This window comes from Vombatus ursinus, unplaced genomic scaffold, assembly GCF_900497805.2.
Source record: "Vombatus ursinus unplaced genomic scaffold, bare-nosed wombat genome assembly UNPS02009205.1, whole genome shotgun sequence".
NCBI lineage: Eukaryota > Metazoa > Chordata > Mammalia > Diprotodontia > Vombatidae > Vombatus > Vombatus ursinus.
The window spans coordinates 22,973,459-22,985,811 of record NW_020948983.1 but is presented as its reverse complement, the minus strand read 5'-3'; the positions used below and the strand labels follow the sequence as shown (position 1 = coordinate 22,985,811).

Here is a 12,353-nt window from a genome sequence, read left to right as displayed (position 1 = left end):
AGTATTGAAAAAAGATACCTTTGGTGGAGAAACCTGGAGTTTTTTCTACTAGAACTATAGTTACCAGAGAGAAAGACAAGGTCTACTACCTGGAAGGAACCAGGGAATTAGTTAGAGAATTCTCCTGGGTAAGTGAATCAGAAATATGCCTAAGTCAGCAACAAATGATTTCCTAAGGAGAAGGGAACTGAATATGGGAACAGAAAATAGACCTAAAAGTGGGAAGATCTGACATAATTTAAGTTTGATATAAAGTATTACAATATGTGTAAAGAGAAGAGAAAACTTTCTTTTAAATGGGAGTATAGATATTAGAATAAAAAGAGTCTAAGACTATTGACAATAAAGAATTGGGGAGAATATAGCTGTATAGCTCATTCTGCAGTTTCCAGAAACTAAAAGGGGTTGCCACCTGTGGGGAATGGCTAAACAAATTATGAATATAGTGAAATAGTATTGCTCCACATAAAATGATGACATGGGCAGTTTCAGAGGAAACTGGAGACTTCCAGGAACTGATGCAGAGTGAAGCAAGTAGAACCAGAACATGACAACAACATTATGAAGAAAAATAGCTTTTCAAGACTTTAGAATGCTAACACCAGTGCCTCAGAGTTCCAAAGATGAAACCCTCTACACAACCTCTTTTCAGAGAAGTGATGGACTTAAAATAACAAATGAGAAATACATTTCTGGACAACGCGAATGTAGGAATTTGTTTTGTCTGACTAGATATATTTGTTATAAAGGTTTTCTTTTCCTTTTTATTCAATGGGGAGGAAATGGAAGAAAGAGAAAAATAAATGCTTGTTAATTCGAAAAATTAATGTATTAAATTTGGAAAAAATATTGTTATAACTAGCCATTCAAAACCTCCTATTTTATTTTACTACACTTAATTCCACACATTTTTGAGTGCCTGTTGCATGTAAGACCCTGCTAGGCAAGATAGATACAGGGTTTGTTCTGACACAGGATGAGTCCAAGAAACTTGCAACCTATTGGGGGGTGTGTGACATCTGCAGATAACATGACACAAAGGAAAGTGGAAAATGTGAGAAGCATGAAGTGCTATGAGAAATCTGATGAGAGATGTATTACTTTCAGTTGGACAACAGAGTGGTTGGTTAGAAAAGGCTTCATAGAAGAGATAGCACAAGAACTAACCCTTGAAGAGACTTGCTCCACAGAAACTCCCTATTGAATAAAAATGAAAAAGAAAACTTCAACTACAAACAGAAACACTGAAAAGAAATTCCAGAAAACAAAACATACACAAAAGAAAGCAAAATTCTTACATTTCTGCCCCAAAGGATCAGAGCAAAGAATGTTGAAAAGATTTTTAAAACACAGTACAACAAATAAGTCATCTAAAGCACCGGATGCACCAGAAACCCCTAGAACCCCCCACAGGAAATAGGAAAGATGTTCAGGGCTATCAGAAAAATGCCTAAAAGTCAGGGTCAGAGTCATTAGCTAAGCACTGGAAATGCTATGAAAATCACAAAGCCAAGTAAAAGATAAGCTTAAAGAATGAAAGAAAATTAGTCAAGAATTAAAGGATGTAAACAAAACAATCGTAGAAAATAATGAAGATGGCTGACACAGAAAAACTTTTTTTAATCCATTCAAGTGAAAAACAGACTTATTATAGTAGAAAGCAGAATTACACATGACACAGAGAAATTGGTAATAATGTAGCCTCAAAAAAATTCAATGAATTACCCAAACTATTGGAAGACACTGAAACCCAAGTGGCAGGTTTGGAGGACAGATTGCAATTCAGCAACATTAGGATATTCCACAGAACTTAGGAAAGCAGAAGTATCTGGACACTAAAATTATAAAAGCAATTTCCTCAGATTTTTCAAAAGACAACTGATAAAATACAATAGCAGAGTTCTCCACAGCACCCATAAGATAAAACCAAGATTTAACACATCCAGAATTGGGTCTTGAAGGAAGGGAACAACTTCAGTAGATGGAAATGGAAGGTTGGAGGCGATTCCATTCCAAACACAGGGTTAGGCAGGATATAGTAGTTGGAAAGTTAAGGATAACAGTTAAAAATTAGTCCAGTTTAGCCAGAATATAGAGAACTTCAAGGGGTGTTAGTATGAGACAAAACTGAAAAGATAAATTGGAGGCAGATGGTGAAGGGTCTTGGATACCATGATCAGGAATTAATTCTTTCTTTGGTAAAGGAATCAACGAAGGTTTTAGGGTAAAAGACTGATAAGAGACAGATTGTGGAGGGGAAAGCAAAGAGACTTGGTAAGTACGTAGGTGCGATAAAGTTTAATGCTACATCATTCTGAGTTAGGTAGCGTGGACTTCAAAGAGGAAAAGTTACCAGATTTAGGCTCTAAAGTGTATCATACTAAAAGCTGATGTTCATACCAACCACTGAAGTTGTAGAAATAGTTTTAAGATGTTCTTTCCCAATTTTCCTCCTGAGTACTCTTGCTCATTCTCGTTTGCTGGCTCTTCATGCAGGGTATGCCCACTAAACACAGGTATCCCCAAGGCCCTGTCCTGGGTCCTCATTTTTTTATGTACCATCGATCTTGGTGATTTCATCCTACTGTATGGGTTCAATTGCCTTCTCTATGCATGATTCCCTGATCTACATACCCATACACTCTCCAAAGCTCTAGCTCCAGGTAGCCAACAGTCTTTCGGATATCTTGAACTGGATGACCTATAGGCATCTCAAGTACGACATTAGAAACAAAATTCATTGTCCTTCCCTCAAAATCCTCACTTCTTTAACATCTCTGTTTCTGTCAAGCGTACTTCTATCCCCCTCAGTTAGCTAGGTTCAGAACCTTGATGTCTTCCTCAGTTCCTCATTCACTCACCCCAAATATGCAGTCATTTGCTAAATCTTGTCTTTCCTGCACATCTTTCATATACATTCCCTTCTCTCCACTGACACAATCCCAACCCTAGTCCAGGCTCTCGTCAACTCTTTCCTAAAGTATTGCAAAAGCCTTCTGGTTGGGCTTCCTGCCTCAAATTTCTTCCAACTCGAATTCATCCTCCACTCAGCTGTCAAAGTGATTTTCCTAAGCACAGGTCTAACCATGTTACCTCCCTCTGCTCCCCCACACACATTCAATAAACTTCAGTCACTCCCTTTTACCTCCAGGATCAAATATAAAATCTCCTCCTTGGCTTTTAAAACCCTTCACAATCTGGCCCTTTCTCTTCTTTCTATGTCATACGATTTACTCCTGTACATGTACTCTTTAAAGGGTCTGTCTCCGACTCTGTGCATTTGCACTGGCTGTTGCCCAGGCCTGCTATGTTTTCTCCTCACCTACACCTCCTGGCTTACTTCCTTGGTTTCCTTCAAGTCTCAGTTCAAATACTACCTTCTGCAGGGGGCTTTTCCTGCTCAACCTTCACCCGGCTACCACTAGTGCCTTTCCTCTGAGATTTTACACACACACACACACACACACACACAGAGCGTGTGTGTGTGCATGCGTGTGTGCGCGTAGGTATTCATTCATATGTCATCTCCCCATTAGAATAGAAGCCACTTGAGGACAGAGACCATGTCTTTGTCTTTCTTTGAATCTCTCTTGCTCAGCACAGTGCCTGGACATGTTTAAAATACATGTTTAAAACACTAGAAGAATTGAAATTTAGAAGTAACTGGAAGGACTAAGCAAATTTTTGCATCAAGAGAAGCCTGGAACTTCTTTAATAATCTTTGTTGACTACCTTACTGACATTTTATGGCTCAAGATGCTAGCCTCTTCCCGGATACCTGGTAGCAGGGTGTATACACTGCCGGAGCAGTGATTCTAAAGGTAAGCTCTCCTCATTGCTCTGCTAAGTGCTGATCTCAGTAGAGCTTTGTGAAGTATCATAGGAGAAACAAATGAACCATCCAGGAAAACCAGAGAGCAGACAGCAAGAGAAATGATAATTTCCATGAATGATGCAACTGAAGAAAGACGGCCCTAATTTCATCTTGGTGCAATTTGAAAATGATCAAATGAAATATAGCCCTTTCGCTCAACAGAGAAAAAAAAATTGCCTAACTTATCTGGGAAACTGATGAGGCAGTATCCAAGACATAGCCCAGAAAATTTGTTTTCTAATAATCATTTATATATAAATGCCCCCCACACACATAACACCACTCAAGTATTTGCATAGTTATTATCCTTTCTTGGAAAAGGAGGTTATTTATATTAAGAACATTCTTGAGCATTGGCTCTATAGCAACAAGCTGATCTGAGGCTCCACTGACCCCTTCATGTTCATCTCTATTCTACTGCTAAGTAGAGTATACTGAAGAAGATAAATTCTCTATTCTTAAGATGTCTAATTTGAGTATCTACAGTGCTCTGGTAAGGTCCCTCGCTCCCTCAACAAGTGAGACATAGTTCACAACAGTTCATTTGTCAAGCTCCCTGGATGAAAGGAAGAAATATCTGCTAGGAATTGTGCCTGCGTCCTTTCTGGCATTCCCTAACACAAATTAATGCAACAAGGACAAGGCTGGTCTCCCTTCCCACTTCCTCTGTATGGACTCTGTGTTAGTACTTCATCTTTAGATCACTTCTGCTAGTGAATGAATAAGGAAAAGGGATGATGAATAAGAAGTGAGGCTGAACAGTCTGCAAGATGATAAATGTGTTTTTCATTTGGATTTGTCTGTGCAATATAGCAAACTAATCAGAAATGATGAATAGAAGCAAGGAGTGCCTAAACTTTAGCCACAGATGAACACAGGCAAGCATATGAATTCCATTTCTCAAGAATCGGAAAGAGTATATCAATTCATCCAGAAATCTTAAGGCAGCATTGTGTCACAGATAGATATTGGTTTGAATCTCACTTTAGATATTTAACAGTTAGATGATCAGGGGTCATTTAACCTTGCGGAGTCTCAGTTTGCTCATCTTTTAAAAGGGGGTGATTATATTTCTATTATCTACCTCAAAGGGTTGTAGAGAAGAAAACACTTTGCAAATCTTAGACCACCGTATAAATATGAATTATTTTATTTCCTACCATCCCAATTTATTTAGGTCAGTCATGTCAAACTCAAGGATTCCTGCAGGCCACATACTGACTTATAAAACCACAAATTGGCATTATCTATATTGTATTGTGTTTTTACTTATTTTGTTAAATATTTCCCAATTAAATTTTAATCCAGTGTTGTGGGCCACATGTTTGACACTTCTGGTTTAGATAGACTGGCAAGCTAGGAAATACTACCATCCAAGGAACTTAATCATATACTTATCTAAAATAGGCAAATTTCTTCCAATTAGGTATATGGCTCTAGTGAGAGTCACTGCTCTAGGAGGAAGGAAGTAAATAGTGTTGGACTCATAGCCAAGAAGATATGAGCTCAAATCCTGCCTGCGAAATTTACTACCTGCACAATCCTTGCAAAGTCACTCCACCTCTTTGAGCTTCAGTTTTCCAATCTGTAAAATGGGTAGGGCTTGTTTAAAGTCCTTTCCAGCTTCAAATCTATGATCCAGTCAATCTATGCATTGCATATGAATCTTAGGATACTGTACATCTTCCGGATATAAATATTTCTATAAACCTTTTTTAAAAATTCTATACTAATCTGGAAAGATGAAGATTGAAGGGAGATGACAGGTGAATATAAACACTTGTTCACCAAATCTTGGTTTTACTTTAGGTAACAAATAATACATTTATGCAACTTGGCATACCAGTAACACAAAAACAGATTAAGGCTTGACCTACCTGAAAGATCATCATAGCATTCTAGATAAAAAGAGCACCATAACATTCTAGCATCAATAATAATGATAATGATGAGCTAAAATTTATATACTATCTGTTGTGTGCCAGGCACTTTGCTAAGCACTTTACAATTATTACCTGATTTGATCCTTACAACAACCTTGCAAGGTAGGTACTATTATTATCCTCATGTTACACATGAGGAAAGTGAGACAGACAGAAGTTAAGTGACTTGACCAGGATCACACAGATATTATGTCTGAAGCTGGATTTGAATTCAGGTCTTTCTGACTCCAGGCCCAGCACTCTATCCACTGTGCCACCTAGACACTTGAGTACTACCCTCCTGAACCAGTGGCTGAAGGTGAGAAAAGATTTCAGCTGCCCATTAAAAAATGAGTCCAGGGAATCTATCTGATCAACCCACCACACTGAGTGTGAGCAGCACACACTCAAGCTGAGCCACTTGCACCTCCAAACCCAGCAGCATCCCAGTGGTAACATGACCTGCACATCCCAGTCCAGCAACAGCAGCATTCAGTAGCTAACCCACCTGGTTCAGCCAGCAGCAACTGAGCTTTGTGAGAAGCTGGGTGGACAGCTAAACAACCTGCCTGACCCAGCCAACCAGAAAACAGACACATCCAACGTGCCCGGGGAGGAGCAACACCAAGTGATCCACCTATGTAGTGGAGACACTACGCCCTGTGGGGAGGAGCCAGTCCAGTTTAGCAGCAGAATGGCTTGTTGACCACTGAGGCTACACCCTACAATGTACTTATGAAAAACTTCTGGAGAAAGAGTGGGCATTGAGGTCCTTCAGCTCTGCCCGTTGGCAGGTGCAGCAGCCACATGTTCCCTACTTTACCTTAAGAACATATCCACTCTTCCTCTCACAGACTGCTTCTTTGTGGGCCAGAATGCGTCAGATTTAGGGACTGAGGATAGGGAAAGCTTTATAATTATTGTTATTTCTATGCAGTTTGAGAGTCATTACTAATGAAATAAGTGAATCTGCTAGCTAACTATGAACCTGCTCTGGTTTCCTCAATTGTAGAAGCGCCTTCCCTTTCCATTCTAGCCCATCAAGCTATTATCCCGTCTCTTCTCTGCTACTGAACTTCTTGAAAAAGTCTTCTCCCCTCAGTACCTCCACTTCATCAATACTCCCTTCCTCTTCAATCCCTAGCAATCCGGCTCAGGCCCCCATCACTCTACTGACACTACCATTTCAAAAGTAAGTAATTTCTAATCATAAAATCTAATAGCCTGTCTTTTCAGTCCTTATCCTACTCAATTTCTCCTCCGCTAATAATGTTGCTGATCATCTTCCTATAGGACAGTATCTTCTCTCTTGGCCCCAGAGGTACTATATACTTGGTTCTAATTATCCCTCTCTTGCTGTTTCATATCTGCCTCCTATAGTGGTTCATAATCTTTTATTCAACTTCTCATTTTCAGTATTTCCCAAGGTTCTAGCTTTGGTAATCTTTCTTTTTTATAATTAATTAGTTTTTATTGATGTCTTTTGTTTTTTTCATCACTATAATTTTTTTCAGTATCCTTGCTCCCCAACTATCAGAGAGTCATCCTATATAAAAAAAAGTATTTTTAAAGACAAAAGAAGAAAGAGGAGAAAACTGCATAATTAATCAATACCTCAAAAAAGTCTCGAAGTATATGTGATGTACAACACTTGTTGACCTCCTGCCTTTGCAAATAGGTGGGTTAGGAATGTCTTCTCATGTCTCTTCTTGTGAACTGTGTTTATTTGCTAAATTTCTGCATTATTCACTTTTCTGTGGTTGTTCTTTCCATTTACATTGTTATAATCATTATGTATACTATTTTCTCGGCTCTGTTTACTTCACTCTGCATCACTTCATGTAGATCTTTTGATGTTTCTCTGTATTCATTATATCTCTCATTTCTTACAGCATAGTAATATTCTATTACATTCATTTACCACAATTTGTGTATCCATTTCTCAATTGATGGGTATATACTTTATATCTAATTCTTTGCTATTACAAAAAATGCTGCTATAAATATTTTGGTGTAAATTGAGAGTTTCTTTTTATCAATAGCCAACTGAATCCTAGTATTGGAATCTCTGAGCTGAACTGTATGAACATTTTAGCTACTTTATTTGCATAATTCCAAACTGCATTCCAAAATAGCTGTACTGATCCAAAGGTCTACCAACAATGCACCATTGTGTGCCATGAATCCTCCAACATTGACTATTCCCATCTTTTGTCATCTTTGCCAATTTGCAAGATATAAGGAGGTGAAACCTCAGGGATGTTTTGATTTATATTTTTCCTATTATTAGTGATTTATAGCATTCTTTCACATGGTTGTTAATAGTTTGCAATTCTTCTTTTGAGTACTGTTTGTTCATATATGTTCATGTATTGGGGAATGGTTGGCCCTCTTCTATTTTCATTCACATGGCTACCTTACTGACCTCAAGATATTTGACTACCACTACCTCTTCTTCAACTAATTCCCAAATCTTTATTTCCATTACTGACCACAGTTCAGACTCCCAGGCTTATATTTCCAAAAACCTACTAGACATTGCCACCGCTCAATCACCATATCTCTCAAACTTAAAATATCCAAAACCAAACTCACTACATTTTTTTCCCTTATGACTTTTATATTTACATTGTGTCACTATCGTTCACCCAGTTTCTGATGTTCAAAACCTTGGGAGTTATCTTTGAACCTTCCTTTTCCCCTCACCTCGCATAGCCAATCAATTATAAGGTCCTGTCGATTCTACTCCAGCAACATGTGCCCATCTTTATGCCAACATTCAAATAAGGCCTTGATTACTACTTTACTTATACTATTGAAATAATCTCCCAATAGATCTTCTTGCCTTCACTCATTTCCCCTCTAATTTATTCCTCATAGTGATGCCAGAATAATCTTTTCTTAGATCTTGTCACTCCTCTGCTTAAAAATCATCATTGGCTCCACAGCTCCCAAAGTAAAGCTCAAATTCCTCTTCCTAGTATTTAAGGTCTTCTCTACTCCTATTTCACTCTCTTTCTAACTTTGTCTTATACTAATCCCTTCCATATATTTTATATGCTAGCTAACCTATATTACTAAACCTACTCTATCCCATAAAATCCACCACCCCCAACATTTCTTACAATCTTGTGCCTCTGTACCTTTATTATTGCTCTTCCCTATGTTGTGCATTATCTTCTAAAAAAACATAGAATTCCAGAATTTTAAAGTTGGAAGAGACCTTCTGTCACCATCTAGCCCAACTCACACCTGAAAAATATCTCCACCATAACATGAAGAAGTAGCCATCTGGACTGTCTGAATACCTCCAATGAGGAGAAATTCACTAACTTCGATAATACATTGCATTTATGTAAAGCACTAATTATACAGACATTTTATTCTTACATCAAGTCTAAATTTGCCTCTTGCAACTTTAACCCACTACCCCTGGTTCTAACCTCTGAGGCCAAAGTGAAAAAAAGTCTAGTCCTTCCCCAGGAGAGCCCATCAAATGGTTGAACATAACTATCATGTCCTCCCAGACTCCTGCTTTCTGAAGGTTAAACACACTCAGCTCCTTCAACCAGCCTTCATGTGACATGGACTCAAGGCCCTTCACTATTCTGATCTCCCTTCTCTGGGTATACTTCAGCTTATAAACGCCCTTCTTAAACAGTGATACCAGAAAGTGAACACAATGCTCTAGAAGTGGCCAGGGTAGGACAGGGTTATCATAACTTATTCCTGGAAGCTATGTCTCTTTTAATGCAGCCCAAGATTTAATTAATTTTCTTGGCTGTCATATTATATTCAGGCTGAAAACCGCCTAAACCTTTTTTTAGGCAAACTGCTATCTAAACATGCCTCCTATTATCATGTACTTGCAAAGGTGGTTTTTTTTTACTTAAGCCTAACTAAGACTTTGCATGCATTCCTTCTGAAATTTATTTTATCAGATTAGATAATATATCAGATTACATGTTTTAATGTGTCAAGAACAAATGATCTTGACTGTCCTACTGAGTGTGTTACCTAACTCTACCATCTCTGCATCATCAACAAATCTGATAAGCACATCATCACATGTGCATAGCATTGATGGAAATGTTAAATAGCACAGGACCAAGGACACATTTCTAGGACACTCCACTGAAGACTTCTTTCAAGTTGAAACTAGACACTTAATCAGTCTGGATTCTGATTAATAACAGTGTTACCTAGTACACCTCTTACTGTCTTTTCTACAACAAACAATATGAGACACTTTATAGAATGCTTTGGTAAAATCTATATAAATTATATTTATGTCATTACAGAGATATCTATATTTCATATATATCACATATTATTATCATATTATACATAATATACATATCATATATAAAAATATGTATTTATATATATATAAACATACATACAGTTATCCCTTCCACATCATGGGGATTAGGGGGGCAGTGCTCCCATGATCTGGAAAATCTGTGTTAAATTTTTTGGCCTTCCCTTCTTACCAAAGAAGAAGTCTGGGTTTTTTTTTCTTTTTCTTTTATGGGGCATTTACAGTGCCTTATTGTAAAATTTGGGTTGATATCATACAATACTATACATGTATACATGTATTTTATTTTTCTGCATCATCTGCTGGCATTTGCGTGTTGTCTGTGGCTTCCACAAAAATTCCCATTTAATTTCTTATGCTAACCCATGATATGTCAAAACCACAATAGGGAAAGTTGTGATGTGGAAGTGATAATTATGTTCTAAAAAGCCTTCCACTCTTTGCCCACTGACTTTCTACCCATTCTTTAAAGTCTAATTCAGATAGCACTTCATCCTTAAAGCCTTTCCTGAACCCTCCTTTTTACACTGACCTCCTTTTGTTGTTTATCTCCCTTAATTCATTTATTAATTAACATTATATCTGGGAATTCCCTGTGTTTGTGTCTCATCTCCCTACTGAAAGATAAACTCCAGGAGATCAGACTGTGGGTCTCATCTACACTTTGTACCTCCTCTAGCAGTGTAGCTATCACATCAGATACTTACTAAAGGTTTGTTAAGTGAATGAGTTAATGCTGAACTATTTTCACTACAATAAGAAGAGTGATTCAATTGAATATGAAATTGAAAGGCAGGGTTTGATAAAAATCATTCCCTATAACTGAAAACTGCCCATAGTCCACAAAGGCGTTAGGACTAAACAAATAAATATGGTTGACCGTATTTCGATAGGAATAGGCTGACAAGTAACAAAAGCAGGTTGATCATAGACATAGACATGTAATATCAACTTGAATAGATTTATCTGTTGCTTGATATTCCAAGATATATAATGCTGTGCTTTAATTATGTTGAGACATTCATAAATAGGCTCATCCTACCTTAAAGATGAAATCTGCTCCCAGAGGTCCCGGAATCTTAAAAGTTTCCCTATCAGACCCCCTCAGAAATTCAACTGTAGTATTTTCTATAACAAAAACTCCAGGGGCAGCAAAACTGTGCTCTCCTTTGCTTCCTTGAAGGGTTTTTGATTCAATAACTAAAAAGAAAACATTGAAACAAGTTAAATGATATTTGAAAGTGTTTAAAAATGGCTTTTTATGCATAGTGACAGCAATGAACAATAGTTTGTGTGCAATTATTTTATTACCCAGAAAAAAATACACATTCATAAACCCTAAGCTGTGCCATGCACATAAACATGAAAATTCTGCTCTTTGGGGGTTATTGTTCCCATCACTATAAGTGAACAATTTCCTCTTTGAAATCTACTTACTGGTTTATTGTTTTAGAGATATCTGTTATCTAATTTGTCAATAAACACTAGAAAAAAAAGTCAGTATAATGTGTTACTCAGTGCAATATGTTGACAGTGTGTATGTGTATATATGTGTATACATATATATTGTATATATATGAATTAACATGGTCATAAATAACATAACAATTATAATTCAATAGTCGTTCAGACTGACTAAGAAAATGTTCTAGATGACCCATCTAGAACTTGCTTTTAGATCAGGAATTCTTATCCTATGGTCCACTGAATGACAGATTTCAGAGAGACCATGAACTTGGATGGGGGGTGGAAATACTGCCAAGTGGTAGAGCACTGACATTGGAGTCAGGAAATTATGAGTTCAAATCAGCCTAAGACGCTTAGTAATTATGTAAAATTATGTTTGTCTGAGTTTCCTTATCTATAAAATGGGGACAATAATAACACCTTCCTCCCAGGGTTGATATGAGGATAAAATAAGATAATATTTGTAAAGCACTTTGAAAACCTTAAAGTGCTTTATAAATGCTAGTTGTTGTTGTTGTTATTTTCACTAACTCCTAACAGAAATTTAGCATTTCATTTAATTATAATGCAGGCAACAAACATTTTTCTGAGAAAGGATCCATAGGTTTCATCAGACTGCCAAAGGGGTCTAATAACATGAAAAAGGTATAGAACCCCTGGTCTAGATGATTGCAGGTAGATCTGCTATAGAAAAGGGCAAAGTGTGGAGATTTGTCTCAAGAGACCAAGTACTTGTCAATTTCCTCTAGTACAATCTATTGCCCATGAC

At 37.3% G+C, this 12,353-nt stretch overlaps 1 protein-coding gene across 4 annotated transcripts in view; it reads right to left on the bottom strand.

The window, feature by feature from the left end:
- Positions 1–12,353, bottom strand: part of ADAMTSL3 (ADAMTS like 3) — a 578,319-nt gene that overhangs the window by 204,472 nt on the left and 361,494 nt on the right. For all 4 annotated transcript variants that reach the window (XM_027851959.1, XM_027851956.1, XM_027851957.1 and 1 more), the window contains exon 9: positions 11,160–11,317. In XM_027851959.1, coding sequence (XP_027707760.1) covers positions 11,160–11,317 — 158 coding nt within the window. The remainder of the gene's footprint in view (positions 1–11,159; positions 11,318–12,353) is intronic.